The sequence below is a fragment of the Fundulus heteroclitus genome, chromosome 9 (assembly GCF_011125445.2).
Source record: "Fundulus heteroclitus isolate FHET01 chromosome 9, MU-UCD_Fhet_4.1, whole genome shotgun sequence".
NCBI classification, from domain to species: Eukaryota; Metazoa; Chordata; class Actinopteri; order Cyprinodontiformes; family Fundulidae; genus Fundulus; species Fundulus heteroclitus.
Window position 1 is genome coordinate 5,135,536 of NC_046369.1, and position 18,432 is coordinate 5,153,967.

The following is an 18,432-nucleotide window of genomic DNA, read 5'->3' on the forward strand; positions in this document are numbered from 1 at the left end:
TTGTTTATCTGCAGCATTTAGAGTGCATCCTGAATCGTTGATAAAAGACCTTCTGAAGTCTGTTAAGCTTTTAAATAAGAAAAATCTGCATGTTCTTAATTCATTCCAAACATCTTATTAAAATATCAAAGAAAAGGTGACATTTTAAGGTTGTTAAACTTTTAATGTCTAAGAAAACAACAACAACATGATTTAATTCCATAATTATATATTTGTCTGTTATTAATCTTTTAATTCAAAAGGTGTATTAGACGTGAATAAAATGTATAATTGTTATGCTTAGTGGTGGAGCCTTGTCACAGTGAATTGAATAAATTGTATATACAATTTATTATCAGATTTTGATATCTGATTGCCTTCTCACATGCCTACAGGAGTTATGATTAAATAGTTTACTCAGATGTGTCCTAAGAATTTAGGTGTTTCTTCACCAATCATGAGCAGCCAACTCACTCTGGGGACCACTGAGAGAAAAGCTGAAAGGAAGAAGACTGGGTGTATAAGGCTGTCCCTGCAAAACATAATTTTTTTTAACTATTTGCAGATATTAGAATATAAGGAAGAACAAAAGTTAAATAAGAAAAACAGATATACGAATATTTTTTTTGTCTTTATTTTTTCTTGAAAACTGACATGGTTATAGGATATTTTATTGGCCTCTATTTATTTATTTTTTTACACAACTACATTTTAATGATTTTTTATGCACACCATGGTTCACGTTGGATTTTGGTGGAGTAGTTGGGTTGATATTCCTGCTTGACCACTTGAGATGATTCACTTTGAAGTGGCATTTGGAGTAAGACCAAGTCACTTTCATGCTCACTGGCAGGATCACATTTGCATTCAGCATGTGCACACTCTGGCTTTTACTGCAACCCAAAAGAAATATGAGTAAAAACCGTGATAAACCAACATAGGAAATATTGTTTGTGATTCTCCTTGGATTTATATATATATATATATATATATATATATATATATATATATATATATATATATATATATATATATATATATATATATATATATATATATATTGATTTTATCAAAAGGTGGAAAGCTGCAACCCTGCAAGACAGTACTTTTAATCTAATTTCAGAAATTAAACAATACAGGTGTAGTTTTTCTAATTACATTTGAGCAAACCTGTTCTCAGATACTCAAGAAAAACATAGGGACCACCAAGCTCTTCCCTGAACCAGAAGATGTGTGTGCCACTATCAAAAGTGAAGCAAGGGGATAATAGGGTTCTAACCAAGAGAGAAGCATTTGTTAAGAAAAATATGCTCCGTCGAGAAAAACAGAAACCTGCAACACATCGCCAAACATAATATCGTCTGTAAGAAATATGTATGGTTACACAGGATAATAATTTGGCTATTCAGACACAGTGACAAAAAGAATGCTGAGGAGTAAGGCTTTTAAACCAAAGAATATCATTCCAGCTGTTAAGCATGCTGATTGTCTCTTTTTTTGTCAGGGGTACTTGTGAGTTGCTCAAATTATGTGTAATAAAAGAGATGGAGGGGAAAGCTCCAAACTTCAACTCAAATCAACATATCAGTAGTTGAAACCTAGACAAAAGTAAGTGTTCCAACAGGACAATGATCCCAAACAACAAATTTAAACTGGGTTTTGGAGTGAATGAAAGCGTTTCTGGAATGGCACCAACTACAGCCCATTAACATTGTGTGGAGTGATCCTAAAAGCCTAGGCCGGGCCAGAGGGCCCACAAATCTAAATTAGCTGTACCAATTCTGACAAGAAAAGTGATCAAATATCCGGGCAGATTTATGTTAGAAGCTTTTTGAAGGGTACAAATGCATGTGTATTTGTGGCTTGGATAGAAGCCAACGCATATTCCCAGTTGTTGCTGATTCCAGCCAGAAAAATAATATAACTTTTTTATCAAAGTAAATACTTCAAAGACCTAAATAAAGTGTATCTAAGCCGATGATAAATACATTTAAACTTCTGACCTTAGCCATAGGTCTGTATCAAAATGTGCACAACAGCGCCTCCAGGTGGATTTCCTCCTCATTTCAACTTAAATCAATAAATGGAAAATAAATTCTGAGTCAAATAAATACCACGTTTGTGCTATTATGACTTTGTTATTAAACTGTTCTGTCTAACATAAAATTAGTTTAAACGCTGCACTCAGAGAACCTCTTATATTTTGTGCTGTCATTGGTTTCACGGTTTTAAGGTTTGCAGTTTATTTTTCCCGGGTAGGAACTTTTGTTCCACGGTACCGCGTTCAGTGCACTTCCGGTCGGCTTCACGCCACTTCCTCCCCACGCGCGCTGCTTCCTACATGTGAGTTGCTGCGTGCAGCCCTGCATCGTCACGTTTTTACACAGCCGGGAACGCATTTAACAGCTTATGGTTCTTTATAGTCCGGCCATGGAGTCAGCAGAAGAGGAGTCGCTGCACAGCCAGAGCTCAGAGGAGGAAGGCGACGAACTGTCGGATGGAGAGGTAGGTTTTTATGCTAGCATCGACGGAAAAACAGGAGCTAATAACTAGCTGAGCAGCACCACAGACACGGGTCCTCGCTTTATGTTCCCAACTCTGCAATGGGTCGAGCAGACGAAATAAACACAGACCGGTGTTGGCGACGTATCATCAAAGCCTTGCGTTTAATCTAATGTCTATTACATCTTGGTTTTGAAAAACTAATTTACACTTATTGAACTTTTTACATTATAGAGCCTTTAACTAGTTATTGGATAGACCTACACAGGGTAGCAGATAAATGGAGGTTTTATACATTTTTTTAGACTAAAGAACAATAAATGTCCGTATTTAGTCCCTTTTTAATTAATTACCTATAATAAAATGTTGTGCAAACCAAGTACCTTTGAAAGCCCCCTAGTAAGCAGAATCCATCATTTTGTATTTGCAGTCTGTAGTGAGCTTAGAAGCAGCTGATCTTCTTTTAAGGCCTTAGAGGTTTATTAGGGATCATTAGTGAACAAACATCAAGATCAAGGGAAGCAGTCCCAGGGATAAGGTTATGGAGGAAAAAATGTGTAATTTTCTATGTAATATAAGTAGTAGTGATTTAAAGGAAGACTAGAGTTCATCTATAGATGGCTGAGCTAAATACTGATCGAGGACAATATGTTGCTTTTTTTTTTCTCAGTGCAGTATTTGATAATTTTCAATAATGTTTTAAACACATGGTTGTAGGTTAAATGGGGGACAGATGTGGAACAAGCAGGAAGCTGCCAACTGAGTCATCATTACAAAAAAATCTTCAGCCAGTCAAGATGAATATCCCCATGTTAATAAAAATAAATTTTACCTAAAACTAGGGCTGTATGGGTTTAGCCAAAAATCAAATTTGCCATATATTTCACCCATAATTGTGTTCGTGATTAAATTTAATTTTGACTTTTCTCTCCATTAACCGCAAGCAACAAAAATGGCCTGGAGACAAAGATGTTTGTAAACCAGGACTATTTAAAACAAGAACTGTAACTGTTTTTATTAATAAGAATATTATTATTCAAGAGAATAACTTTTAAGAGAATAGCTTTTAATTGAGTTGGACATCAATCCTTGTTGAACTTGTAGAGCAAACAACAAACAAGTCTATGGATTAAACAGGTTGATCAGGACTTAATGCTATGATGAGATTCCTGCTGGTTTCTGGTCAAAAAGTATGATTATATAAACTCTAAAGCAAATAATAAAATTGGATTATCTCACTGCTTTAGCTCTCTTCCCTTCCACACACCTAAAGGACGGGATCTATCCATTAATTATTACATGGGTAAGAATTGCAGACCTCTGCAATTTGGAAATTGTGTTGTAGTTTTTTATAGTGCTTTTGTTGCATATGCCATTAATTGTCCAGGCCTGCCTAAAACATTTTCTATTTAGCTGAGAGGAAATGCAGCAGAATGTGTTGGTTTAGAGAGGGCCTGAGTAGGGCACTTTAAATGGGAAGTGTGAAAACCTTTTACACCTTTACTATTCAGTTTGATAACGTTCTTGTTTGCTTTTCCAAGCTTCAAGAAGCCTTCACTAAAGGGCTGCTGAAGCCTGGCATGAACGTTCTGGCCGAGGAGAGCAAGAAGTTCGTCAACAATGCGGTGAGGAATTTATGTCGCAGTGAAGTGGACGCTTCGTTGTATTCTTCAGCTCAAATCTGCTGAAACCATTCTTCAAATGCTAACTTTCTACTTAGGAAAATATTAATGGGAGTGAAAAATCCCAGCCTATGTCATGCCAGGATTTGTGGAAGCTTTCATCCAGCTCCTTAATCCGACTTCTACATATTTGCTACGCAGGCGGGGTTGAGACAGTGCCTTGCTGATTTCCGGAGAGATCTGCCTTGGGTGGAGAGGTTAGACATGACCAATCCGCCCGCCGAAGACGTCCTAGCCAAAGCTGAAGGGAAAGTTCCTGCCGGGATCAACGGAGAGCTTGATGCCGAAGACGACTTCCAAAGAGAAATGTTCTTGTGAGTGGCTACCAGTTGAACCGCAGTGTGATAAAAGTGCTAAAAACCATATCCAAGGTGAATTGGGTTCAGTACAAATGGAAACCAACACATTTGTCAGGTTCTATACCTGCGTCACACCTGTGATTCTAACTCTGGCTCACACAGACATGACTTGGCAGACGTGGAATAGTCTCCCACTCTGCTTTCATTTATTTTTGTTTTAACACAAAAATGAAGCCATGGTGTTGGATCTAGGTATGGGCTCCTTTCACATTTGAACCGACACGGTACCGGTGCTAAACGGCAGCTATTTTTGGTACTTTTGCATGTTTATGTAGTAATAAATGTCAGTTTATTTATAAAATCACTACATTTTTCAACTTAACATATTTATTTCTCAATTTATTAACTTGTTTGCATCTAGAAATGAACCTTATTAAATATCGTATGAATTTTAATACATTGCCAGAATCCACAGCACATAGAACAAAGTTTTACCAAAACATCAGTTATCAGAGGCAGAGAGTGAGCGAGGTGAATATGGGACCGAAGCTGCGTGTGAATAAAATTCAGGGAATTGTTTTAGTGCAATGAAAAAATTAAAAAAACATTAAAAATATTTTATCCTGCTTTGTAAATCGTGGCAGTAAACATTTGAGGGATCAGAGATGCTTTCCCCTCTTTGCTCTGACTGCAGGTGACAATAACTGAGGACAATAACTGCAGAAAGATTGTTACTTTCACGGGAAGTCACAAATGACAGAAGAAAGTTGCTGGTTTTTTTTTTCGCTGGTCGCTTTTATGGGAAAAAAAGGTTGCTGGATGGGTCTGAAAAGTTGCTGAATAGAGCAGGAAATGTGCTAAATTGGCAGCAGTGACCAGGCGCTTCCTCAAATTAGAAGTATTCCCACCGCTGTCCTTTGCAGCGAGCGTAATCTGCAGCGCATTTTGAAAAGCAGAGCCGGCGCTTCCTATCAGCCATGTTGTCTTTACTGGACCAGCGGCTGCTGACGTCACGCTGCGGTGCTGTGTTCATGTTCGACGTGGAAATTCGGTCACTCTTTAACTCCTTCATTGTCACAGTGATGCGTTCAGGTACCGAAACATGGTGCCGTTTGAGTTTACGTGAAGCGGTACAAGGTAGAGCCGACGGGATTCTGTCGGTAGCTATAAAAGTACAGAATTCGGTAGCCATCCCTAGTTGGATCTAGAAGAAACAGACATTAAAGCTTCCTGGGTAAATGAACATTTCCTGGTTGGTTTTCATGCGTCAGACTTTACAGAGAAGTTTTCTGTGTCGAATCGCAGCTACCGTCAGGGTCAGGCTACGGTCCTGGAGGCCCTGCCTCTCCTGAAAGTGCACAACATAGCCACCAAGAGGCCCGATGATTACTTTGCAGAGATGGCCAAGTCAGATCAGCAGATGCAGAAGGTAAGCTTGTCGTTCCTTACTAATGTCTTTTCCTTGTAAACTTTATTAATCCATAATCATTTTTTTTTGTCCCCGTTATGAGAGCATTGTTACAGCGATATTCATACGTTTGGCTTTTATCCAAAATACAAACATTTATGGCATCTGACAAAAGCCGTCCTTTTATATTGTGAAGTGGTCTCAGGATATTCTGAAGGTTGTCCTTTTTCCAGGCTTTGGCACCGGACTCTGTTCATTACATGACCTTCTGCATAGGAAAGGTTTCCCACCTCTTAACTCAGATGTCTGAGTCCTTCAGGCATAACAGGTCTTAGATGTGAGGCCTGACTCAGAGTTGTGACATAAAGGGACAACTTGATCCTATTATTTTGGTTCAACGTGTTTAAAAAAGACACAATAGCATTGTTGAACACAGGATCCAGTGCACTGGCATCAGAATGCTTTTTTTTTTATTGTTTTTAAAGACATGCCATATGTTAGTATAGTCTTTTAGGTTTAAGATGTCTCTGACTGCAAAATGAATCCCCATTTGAATTTGGGCATCAAATGATTGTAAAATCAAGAACATTTTAAACGAAACAAAATAAATATCCATATTTTTCTGCTAGGTCTTCTTCTCTGGGGCGCTTGAACCACACTGCAGCAAATCTGTGTAACCACCTAAAGTAGAAACTTTGAGTTATTGCTTAGCGACTTTATACAGGCGATGACTGAAATGTCCTTAATATGTTATACCTGAAATTAAATGAATGCATATGATCTTTCAGTAGCTGCCTTATTGTCTGAGCAAATTTGAAGGTTCTGGCTAGTAGATTAGAATCAGTTATGTGTACAGTGATTCATCCAGATCAGACTGGTTTTATTATAGGGCGGCAGCTTTATAGTAACGTACGGAGACTTTTTAATATTCTTTATTCCTCGGAAACCTCACCTATAGCAGAGGTTTTGCTCTCTCTTGATGCTTACAAGGCATTTGATCGGATTGAATACGAATATCTTTTTGCAGCTCTGGAAGCGTTTGGTTTTGGTCCGGCTTTCTGTTCGTGGGTAAGGATTCTATATGCTACACCACAGGCCTCTGTCCGTACCAATAAAATAACCTCGAACTATTTCCCTGTGTGTAGAGGGACAAGGCAGGGCTGCCCATTGAGCCCGCTTTTGTTTGACCTAGCCATAGAACCACTAGCGGTTGCACTGCGGGATGCGAAGGAGGTCGTGGGTGTTGTCAGAGGTGGTCAAACTCACAAATTGTCACTATATGCAGACGACTTGCTACTTTACTTGTCCGATCCTTGCACCTCTATTCCCAAGGCTTTAGATATAATCTCTAGTTTTGGTGAGATCTCAGGCTATAAGATCAATCTCTCTAAAAGTTTGCTCTTTCCTATTAACGACCAGGCTCAACAGATGTCTTTTGGGTCATACCCACTGAAAGTAACTCGCAACACTTTTACATACCTTGGCGTATCAGTAACCCAAAAATATAGTGACTTATTTAAACATAACTTTAAGCCTGCCCTGGAGAGGGCTAAACTAGACCTTACCCGTTGGTCAGTGCTGCCTATATCGCTGGCTGGCAGGGTCAACTCTGTGAAGATGATAATCATGCCCAGGTTCTTATTTTTGTTTCAAACAATACCTGTTTTTATCCCGAAATCTTTTTTCAGAGAGCTGGATAAATTTATATCAACATTTATCTGGAATAAGACCATCCCAAGAATAAGGAGAGCACATTTGGAGAAACAGAAAGAGGCTGGAGGCCTAGCTTTACCAAATTTTTTGCAATATTACTGGGCAGCTAATATTCATAAGTTAATATACTGGGTCTCTTCTTTTTACGAGGGGAATGGACCTGTATGGGTTGAAATGGAACAACATTGTGCTTATCCTGTGTCCTTACCTTCTTTAGTATGTGCACCATTGCCTCTCAGTAAGCAGCGACGCACAAACAACCCTATTGTAAGTGACACACTTCGAATATGGTCCCAATTCAGAACCCACTTCAAATATAGACAGGCTATGCCTTCTATGCCGATCTCGGCCAATGCACTCTTCCCACCCTCACTCATGGATACAGCATTTAAACAATGGTCCAGGAATGGATTGAAACGGGTAAGGGATCTTTTTAAGGATGGTGTGTTCATGTCATTCGAGCAACTGTTAAAGGAGTATAATATCCCCAGTTCCCAATATTTCAGATATCAACAGGTGCGCGTCTTTATTCGGAAACATTTTCCTTCCTTTCCGTTACTCCCACCAAATGACTGGGTAGACAAGTGGTTGGAAGAGGATCTAAAACAAAGAGGAGTGAGCAGAATATATGAGGATATCCAGAGGATCGCTTCGCCATCTATTAATCATGTTAAGACACAGTGGGAGGAGGAGTTGGGATTTGGGTTGTCAGATGTCTCCTGGCAAAGCGCAATCAAGAGAATACATTCAACTTCGATTTGTATCAGACATGGTTTGCTCCAGTTTAAGGTGCTACATAGGCTTCATTTATCTAGGAGCAGGCTGGCGAGGATTTATCCAGATGTCGATTCGACCTGCTCTCGATGCTGTCAGGCTACAGCTACCCTCCACCATATGTTCTGGGCATGCCCAAAGCTGAGACAGTTCTGGTCTTTAATTTTTGACACATTTTCTTACATTTGTGACAGAGAGATAAGCCCTGCCCCTGAAATTGCCATATTTGGTGTGGCCCCCGCTGAGATGGTGATATCTGGTCCACAATCAGATGCCATTGCATTTTCATCCCTATTGGCCAGACGTCTCATTCTGTGTAATTGGAAGTCAGAGAGGCCTCCCACATATAGACGCTGGGTCGAGGATGTAATGGCTCATTTAAAACTCGAGAAAATCAAGCACAAGATCAGGGGATCAACCCGGAGATTCTATAAGGTCTGGCAGCCGTTTCTAAATTATTTTCACTTACAATTCCCTGCTGGAAACACTGGAACATAATTAAGTCATAGACTCTGTAACCCTACTGTAACATGTCGATATATTATTATTTATTTATTTTGTTATTTATTTATTTATTTTTACTTTTATTTTTATTTTTGCCAATGTTATTGGAGTTTGTTGTTAATATTGGGGTTATTGTTTGGCTGTTATTTTATGTGAAGAATTCAAAATCCAATAAAAATATTTGAATATTATCTGAGCAAATTTGTTTGGTTGACAAAACATTTCTATTATTATACGACTAAAAGGTTGCTGAATTTCAATATATTGCTGTTTATTTTTTAATATAATATCTTACATCTGAATAAAACTGTATATTAAGAGAAGAATCACTAATAAGATGTGAAGGAAAGTGGCATGTCCAAGGCAACTATACTGATCGAATTAGGTTGTTATATAATAATAATAATAAAGCAGCTCTTGTCCTGCTTGTCTACTTATCTCCAGCTCCACCCCTACTTCTCTATTTTTAAAGCTCACATCGCACAATATGCCGTCATGCAAGATAAGGACGGACATCTAAAGCACCAACTGAGGTCTAAAGAACAAACTTCAGAGTTTTAGAAAACCTGAAAGCTGTTAAGGAATTATCCAGATCACGGCTGTTTTAATACTTTTGCCTCAGACTATGAACTCATTTTGTGATGATGATCTTACTGTATTGCTACCAGCTGCTAATTAGTTCCCAGGATGTCTTTTTGTTGTCTGCATCAAAAGTCTGTATAGCGTTTAGAAAGGAGGAATTGGATTTTTATGACTTCTTGCCAGGAGTTGCTTGCAGCGTGTGCTAAAAAGTAAGAAAAGGGTGTTTGCAAATTTTTAGGGACTTCCTAATGACTCTGAGGAAAAATTTGGCTCTAAATGTTCTGCCTGAATAGTTTAAAGAGAAATGTAATTTTCGGGGGTCTGTGTTGCTGTCTGTCGTCCCCAGAACACCCCCAAGGTTTTCTCAGTGAAATAAAGGCTAGGTTAAAAAATTCTTCATCAGAATTAAACATTTAACTGTATATGTTTCTACTCTTCAGATAAGGCAAAAGCTGATCACAAAGCAGATGATCCTGGAAAGGTCGGAAAAAGCCAAAAAGCTGCGCGAGCAGAGGAAGTTTGGCAAAAAGGTTCGTTTGTTACGGTTTTCTTTCACGTTTTAGATCCACATTTTCCAGTTTTAACAAGACCAACCATGTGGAACCTCCTGATCCAATGACAGGTCCAAGTAGCAGTGATCCAGAAGAGACAGAAGGAGAAGAAGGCCATGATGTCGGCCGTAAAGAAATACCAGAAAGGTGGGTTTTTTTTCTTACCATAACGGCGACGCGTTGGTTTGTTTTGCTTGGGAAATGCATCAGTTGTTTTATTTTCTTTCTCCATTTCTTTTACCAACTCGTAGGAATGACTGACAAACTGGACTTCTTGGACGGAGACCAGAAAACCGCCAAAAACTCTTCTGATGGATCGAAGAAAGCTGCACCCAAAAAGGGGTGATTATTTAGTTCGCCTGCACACGCTGTGCACCTCATTTAACGTTTTTCTCATTTATCAATTCTTATTATCTCGTTTCTTTTTTTCTGCGACAGCCCTAATGCCAAGCGGAAATTCAAGGACCAGAAGTTCGGTTTTGGGGGTAAAAAGAGCGGAAAGAAGTGGAACACCAAGGAGAGCTTCAACGACGTTTCCGGTTTCCGCGCCAAAACGGCCCACGACAAGGGAGGGAGGAAAGGCAAAGGAGGGAATAAGAATGTGAGTCACGTGCATATAATTACGATGTTTTACTGAAACACACTTTTGGTGAGAAGACGCCTGACGTTTTCCATTTTGGGTTTTCAGAAACGTCCCGGCAAGTCTGTGCGCAGGAAGATGAAGGGTCGCTCGTAAAGCCAACTGGACTTGGAGCTCGTTTCTTGGGCAGGATTGAGCACGACTCTCTGCCATCAGGACTGTGGTTGCTTGTATATATTTTATACAACGTTATTAAATGTGCATTTATGCATGGATGTAGGGCGACATAAATCCTTTTTAAACCACACAGAGTGGGTGGATCCTGCTTAAAGCCACTTTTTGTCATCACACTTGAGTGTCTAGCCCAGCCTCTGGGCTGTCTAATGGATACCATGTATTCTGAGTTTGGGATACTGTTTTTGTGTTTTCTTCATTTATCACTAAAGTGGTTCTCCCTTATCCAGCTTGGCATTTTATCCCGCCGCTGTCAGTTTTGCCCTTTCCCATTCATTAGTGTGATTAGTATGTAATGTGCTTCATTTAGACGCGTTACTTTTTAAAGATGCAAAAAAAAGGTTTTAATGATGAAAACAACAAATCCATTCTCTTGGTTCAGTTTGTGCCTCGTCGGACAAAAGTTGCATTTTTTGTGACGTCGGTCTTGAATCGGCGGAAGTTGAACCTTGGGTCCTGGTGGTCCTCTTGAATCTGGAGGAAAGACTATGGCAGAATCGGGGTTTAGAGTAAGATTTAGAAATTGTGTTTCTTTGAAGATTAAAAAAAAATACAATAATATGAGTGAATTAATAAACGTTTTTAATTTTTATAAAACATGAAGAAAATCATTGACATGTTGCTTTTCTTCTGTAGTTCAGTTCAAAACGTTCTAGACGTACAGAATTAAATCTGTCAGCCACTGGTCGTTTAGACGACAGCTGAAACATTTCATTTCTGATTTAAAAATATTACATTATCAGTGCGAGGATATTTAATACGGACATGTTTTGTCTGTAATGTAATGAAAAGGTAAGGCAAGGCAAATTTATCTGTATAGCACATTTCAGTACAGAGACAATGCAAAGTGCTTTACATGATTAAAACACAGGAAAAAAACAACAATAAAAGCAAGTAGATTAAATGTAGAAACAAAATAGAACATGGAAAAATATAAACTAAAAGCAAACATTAAAAACCGTTTGACTACAAAGTTGAACTATTGATGTTTCAGTAAAACAGTTTACTAGAACAGTCAAAGGCATTCCTAAAAGTGTTTTTAATCCTGATTTAAAGGAACTCAGGCTTTCAGCACTTTTACAGTTTTCTGGAAGTTTGTTCTAGATCAGTGGAGCATAGGAACTAAATGCTGCTTCTCATTGTTTAGTTCTGGTTCTGCAGGGTTGATGCACTGATAACTAGTCTGTGATGTATTTAGGTGCTAAGCCATTTAGGGATTTATAGACTAACAGAAGTATTTTAAAGTCTATTCTCTGAGATACAGGGAGCCAGTGGAAGGACTTTAGAACTGGGGTGATGTTCTCTACTTTTAGTCTTAGTGAGGACGCGGGCAGCAGCGTTCTGGATCAGCTGCAGCTGTCTGATCCACTTTTTAGGCAGACCTGTGAAAACACCGTTGCAGTGATCAGTTCTACTAAAGATAAACGCATGGATTAGTTTTTCCAGATCATGCTGAGACATTAGTCCTTTAATCCTGGAAATGTTCTTCAGGTGATAGAAAGCCAACCTTGTAATTTAAAACTTTAAATGCTTTTGGAGGTTCAGGTCTGAGTCCATCACTACACCTGGGCCTGATCAGTGGTTTCTAGCTGAAGCGACTGAAGCTGTGTGCTAACTTTTGATCGCTCCTCTATTGGTCCAAAAATTATTACTTCTGTTTTATTTTTATTCAATTGAAGAAAATTTTGGCACATCCATGCTTTGATTTCTTCTAGAGGTAATTGAAAGGAAAAAAATGTTTGGGGGGGAAAAGGTGTGAAAGCTGCAGCCTTCAAAGGATTGAGTCATGTAAACGTATGGGCCTGATACACAATGACGTTCTGGAATCGGAGGTCCAACATTGGCCACATGTGGGCGTAGCCGTATCCTGGACATCTGTCAGGCTTGATGGAGTTTGATTTCTAAGGGTTGGAACTTGGGTTTTCAGCCACTGTAAGCCGTGTATAAAACCTTTTGAGTTTCACAAATTTATGCCCCCAAATGTCTCATTGGACCAAACAAAATTCCAGGGTTATCCAGTACACAACTCTAAAACTAAAGGTTTAAGAAACAACAATACTTGTGTATTGTGGGGAAGCGGGGGTAATACAGTCATTCCTCACCAGTTGACCTGGAATCCATCCAATCTCTTGACTTTCAGTGAGAGGCATGGGGTATTTCTTTGCTGGTTCCAGTTGGGCCCTTCGGTAAGCCTCAATATAGGTTGCTGCATGAAACACAATTTACAGTAAGACCTCCAACTCTTAATTTAGAACAAACATTTTCTGCATAGTATAAACTTACTGTCCTCTAATGTTGCTTCTGGAGGTTTCCTGGACATGGGCTTGTCTGGGAGGACATGTACTACAACATGAAGGAGAAAAGGCCATAAGAAAACAAATTTTGAATCAAATATCCAAACAAATTTAAATAGAAATGCATTCAGTGTAGTGAAACTACACTGGTGAGTAACCGTTTGGCTCGTTGCTCTTTTCTGTTATCTTTCCATCTTAGCAGATCATTTCAGTGTGAAACGTTTTGCTCAAACATCTGGTATCAAATGTTTGACAGGACAGTTCAACCTCGTTTCAACCTTCAAGTGAACATGCCACGTAGTTTCCTTCTAAAGGGAGTTTTTCAATAGTGTTTTGCCAAGTAGGTTTGCACTTACAAGGAATTTGACTTGGTGTTGATGGTGCAGACAAAAAATAGAATAAAGTAGATATATATACAGAAGCTATATACACTCATTAAACTGTGCGTTAATGTAACGCAGAAGCTTGTAAGTCCTGAACGGGGGAGAGAGACAGTGTCCAGTTTCACAGGCGGCTCTTGGCCTTGTTCATAAGGCTGGTAGCAGATGGGAAAATAAGACAATTTTCATTTTTCTGTTAATTTTTAAAGTTTTTTTTTTTTTTTTGTATTTTTGTCTTTAAAATTCTAAAACAAATTTTATTTTTATATACAGTAAAAAAAATGTAGGTAGGCTCAGTGCCTCTCTTTGTATATCTTTTAATCATGAATCAAGCGGGATGTGTTATTTAGTGGGAAATGAAAAACAAGGAAAAGGCTGTTGTAGCTTACATTTCCTGAAAGGGTTGATGCTGAACTCGGTGTGAAGTCTTTGATATCGTTCCTCTTTCTTTATAGTCTCAACGTGAATTAAGTTTAGACGAACGTTGTCCACAATCCCCTTGCCGGCGGCCATGTTTGGAAACCACGGAGATGGGAAAACACTTCCTCAGCAAACGAGCCCAGTGTTGCCTAGCGACAATAACGCCGCTTTGAGTTGCAGCTGCGCGGCTCGAACGCAAGATGGCGCCAGACGCCCAGGTTTATAGGGAGCAGCGCGGCCAGTTATTAAAGAACTTGTATTTAATACAAACATGAATGAAAAACGATGTTGGGAGAATCTATTATCTAAGGTTATGCCTGAACATAAAAGCAAAAAACACGGCAAATATATATCACTGGAGAAAAATACTCAATGACGTTTAATTTAGTGAAACTTATGCATTGTAGGTCTCTTCTTTTTATTGCATAATTGTTGTGAGGTACTGGTTTTGGCACTCTTTACACTAATTTGACAAGTTGCTTCAGATAAAGTCTGATAAAAAGCTTCGCTGACATCTATCACAAAGTACATTCTTTAATTTATCATCCTTCCGCTCTGTATTTATATATACCTCTATCTACTTGGTTGATCAGTACTACATACATACTACATGTGTGGCATAGATACATAATAGCTTAAACAAGTTTATTTTATTAGTCTGTGACCTTGTAACATGTTCATGGTTTTAATGAGTCATGTCCAATAATTTGCAAAAATTAGCAGATTTTTTGCATGACTTAATCTCATTGCAGCAATTGTTTTCCAGCAGCAAATCGTTTCATTGTTTGAACTCCTGCAATTATGAATTTTGTTTAACATTTGGACATTTTCATGCAATGTCAAAAATTAAGGTTTTCATCATGATAAACAAAATCCTAAAATGACAAAGCATTCTGTATCAGTTCACCTGTTTGCTTGCATGCTCCATTATTGTTGGCTGTAATAAAGCTTCCCCCTACAGAACAAAATTCACATACGTTCGACTTAGGGCCTATGGCAACATGGTTCCTGTACCACTTTAAGTGCCATGGCTGCACAGGAAGGTTTATGGCTCAGTTTGGAAGCTCTATTAAATTCAATTTTATTTATATAGCGCCAATTCACAACATTGTCATCTCAAGGCTGTTCCACTGTTATGCTGATGATACTCAGCTATATTTATCCATAAATCCTGATGAATCCAATCAATTACTTCGACTGCAGTCATGTCTTGATGACATCAAAAGCTGGATGACTTTAAATTTCCTGCATCTAAATTCTGACAAGACCGAAGTTTTAATCTTTGGGCCAGAGTCCTCAAAAAATAAACTTCTTAACCAATCACTTAATCTGGGTGGCATTAACCTGGCCTCTGGTAATAAAGTAAAAAATCTTGGTGTTATTTTTGACCAAGACATGTCATTTAAATCCCATATTAAACAGGTTTCCAGAGTTTCCTTTTTTCACCTCCGGAATATCGCCAAAATTAGAAACATTCTGTCCAGGAGTGATGCTGAAAAACTGGTCCATGCATTTGTTACTTCAAGGCTGGACTATTGTAATTCTTTACTATCAGGAATTCCACAAAATGCAGTTCAAAGCCTTCAGCTGATCCAAAATGCTGCAGCAAGAGTTCTGATGAAAATCAACAAGAGGGATCATATTTCTCCAATTTTAGCTTCCCTTCATTGGCTTCCTGTTAAATCAAGAATAGAATTTAAAATTCTTCTTCTAACGTATAAAGCCCTTCATAATCAAACTCCATCATATATCAGAGCTCTGATTACCCCGTATGTTCCTAACAGAGCACTTCGCTCTCAGACCGCAGGTCTGCTGGTGGTTCCTAGAGTCTCTAAAAGTAGAATGGGAGGCAGATCCTTTAGCTATCAGGCTCCTCTCCTGTGGAACCAACTCCCAGTTTTGGTCCGTGAGGCAGACACCCTGTCTACTTTTAAGACTAGGCTTAAAACTTTTCTTTTTGACAAAAATTATAACTAGTGACTCATGTTACTCTCAGCTACCTTTATAGTTTTACTGCTATAGGCTTAGGTTACTGGAGTATATCAGGATCTAATTTTCTCACTATATTGAGTTCTACTGTTCTTCAATTATGCATTATGTGTTGTCATTTCTGCTTTAACTTTCTGTTCTCTCTCTTTTCTCTTCATAGTAGGTACACCTGGTCTGGCGTTCTGTTAACTGTGACATCATCCAGAGAAGACGGATCACCCGCTACTACCATCTAATGTAGAACAGATTACTAGATCAATGTGTGCTTCTGTGCTTTTTTGTTTCTCTTGTTGTGTCTCTGTTCTGTCTTCTGTAACCCCAGTCGGTCGAGGCAGATGACCGTTCATACTGAGCCCGGTTCTGCCGGAGGTTTTTTTTCCCGTTAATGGGTGGTTTTTCTTCCCACTGTCGCTTCATGCTTGCTCAGTATGAGGGATTGCAGCAAAGCCATGTACAATGCAGATGACTCTTCCTGTAGCTCTACGCTTCCCCAGGAGTGAATGCTGCTTGTCGGGACTTTGATGCAATCAACTGGTTTCCTTATATAGGACATTTTTGACCAATCTGTATAATCTGACCCAATCTGTATAATATGATTGAACTTGACTTTGTAAAGTGCCTTGAGATGACATGTTTCATGATTTGGCGCTATATAAATAAAATTGAATTGAATTGAATTGAATTGAAGGCTCTTTACAAAGTCACAATCAATCAAATCAAATCCTCCAGGTTGTTCAAAAAGTTTCCTATCTAAGGAAACCCAGCAGGTTGCATCAAGTCTCTCCAAGCAGCATTCACTGCTCCTGAAAGAGCGCAGAGCCACAGTGGACAGTCGTTTGCATTGTTGATGGCTTTGCAGCAATCGGTCATACTGAGCATGCATGAAGCGACAGTGGAGAGGAAAACTCCCGTTTAACAGGGAGGAAAACCTCCAGCAGAACCAGAACCAGGCTCAGTGTGAACGCTCATCTGCCTCGACCCACTGGGGTTTAGAGAAGACAAAGCACAGAAGCACACATTTATCCAGGAATCCTTTCTATGTTTTATGGTAAGAGTGGATGATCCGTCTCCCCTGGATGATGTCACAGCTAACAGAACGGCAGACCAGGTGTACCTTCTATGAAGAGAAAAAAACATGACAGAGAACAAAAAGGTAAAAGACGATACACTCCAGCATATATTAGTTGGAGCTCTTTTGAGTACAGCTCCAGAAAAAGTTGAAGAAAAGGCAGACTCTTGAAAAACTGATTTAAAGACTTAACTTGGATGTCTTGTATGTGAAGTTCATATTGCGGTAACAAGAGATAATCAATCAAGTTGCAAAGTCGTGAGCCCAGAAAAAAAAAAAAAGGAAACTCAGCGCGAGGGGCTTTGAGTACTGATTTGTAAAATTTAAACTTTGCAGTGAAATCATCATTTCATGGTCTGAAGTCAAAAGTGCTGAAAAATATTTTGAGTTGTGCGGAAAAACAGCTTAGGGTTCCAAACTTTAAGCATGAGGTGATATTTCTGTGCGACGTGGCGAACCGTCACCATGGGAATGTGCGATCACTAACGAGCTCACCGCAGCTACTACCTTCACAGCCAATCTCAACTCACACGACAAAGATGTCAGAACAAAACTTCATTTACTTGTCATGCTGTTAACTTTCAGACCAAGTTTCACTTTTCTTGTTTTGTGCCAGCTAGAATTACCGTAATTTCCTCTACTAAATATTCTTCATTACTTTCGTTATATTTAGAATCTTGCATCCACTGATTTAACGATGCCTTTGGACAACTTGGGGGAAGTCCACATGGTGGTGTAATGGCTACGTAAGCTTCTTTAGGTAAATTCACAACATTTGAGTTTCAGAACAAGTTTGAAGCAACGCCTCAGTTTCTTCGTGTGACTTGACTGAAAAACAAAAGGAGATCCTCAAGTCTTCGTCATCCTGCTTCACCCTTGTGTACAACCTCTAGATGCCTGAATGTGCCACGTTCATCCGCTCTAATAGTTCCACGCGAGTACAAACACCATGGGGACATCCAGCCATCGTACTGTTCAAGAAGGAAATGGGTTCTGTGTCCCAGAGGTGGAGGTGTTTTACTGCATGTCAGCCACAGATTACAGGACCTTTGAAGAGGTGAGCTGAGGCTGGTGAGAGAGTCATTATCCACAGTGAAACGAGTCCTGTACTGACACGGGCTCAAAGGGCACTGAGTGACGCAGAACACATTATCCCAAAAAGACTAAATAAAAATCAGATTATAGTTTGGTAATGCACACAAAGATGAGCTTTTTTTTGGATAAACGCCCTGTGGTCTGCTGATAATGAAATGGAAATGTTTGGCCCAATCATCCTTACATTTGGAGCAGGCCCGTATTAAGACAATGTGGTGCCCCTGGGCACTATACCTCAAAGCCCCCCCCCCCCCCCCCCCCCCCCCTTTACCTGTGCTGTCCTCAGGTCAAAAACATCAGACATAATCAAAGGGGATTTCTGTAATGTAATTTACTATTTACTAACTTACTTACACAACTACATGTAGGCATATGAG

General features: G+C 39.2%; 2 protein-coding genes across 4 annotated transcripts; one reads left to right on the top strand and one right to left on the bottom strand.

Annotated features, from left to right (window-relative positions):
• Positions 1-2,288: 2,288 nt before the first annotated feature.
• ebna1bp2 (EBNA1 binding protein 2) lies at positions 2,289-11,367 on the top strand. 2 transcript variants are annotated; one of them, XM_012878064.3, is made up of 10 exons: positions 2,289-2,322; positions 2,403-2,484; positions 4,023-4,106; positions 4,305-4,477; positions 5,768-5,891; positions 9,884-9,973; positions 10,066-10,141; positions 10,246-10,336; positions 10,433-10,595; positions 10,683-11,367. In XM_012878064.3, exons 2-10 carry the CDS (start codon positions 2,410-2,412, stop codon positions 10,728-10,730), a joined length of 924 nt encoding a protein of 307 aa, XP_012733518.2. In that variant the 5' UTR covers positions 2,289-2,322; positions 2,403-2,409; the 3' UTR covers positions 10,731-11,367. The 2 variants fall into 2 exon arrangements, with proteins under 2 accessions (XP_012733518.2, XP_012733517.2); XM_012878063.3 differs by lacking the exon at positions 2,289-2,322 and having other exon boundaries at positions 2,329-2,484.
• fam183a (family with sequence similarity 183 member A) lies at positions 11,167-14,117 on the bottom strand. Of its 2 annotated transcripts, none has more exons than XM_012878065.3 (4): positions 13,872-14,117; positions 13,092-13,151; positions 12,911-13,014; positions 11,167-11,282 (listed from the first exon to the last, which is right to left on the bottom strand). In XM_012878065.3, exons 1-4 carry the CDS (start codon positions 13,993-13,995, stop codon positions 11,187-11,189), a joined length of 384 nt encoding a protein of 127 aa, XP_012733519.2. In that variant the 5' UTR covers positions 13,996-14,117; the 3' UTR covers positions 11,167-11,186. The 2 variants fall into 2 exon arrangements, with proteins under 2 accessions (XP_012733519.2, XP_035996787.1); XM_036140894.1 differs by having other exon boundaries at positions 11,167-11,294; positions 13,872-14,112.
• Between the last annotated feature and the right edge of the window lie 4,315 nt (positions 14,118-18,432).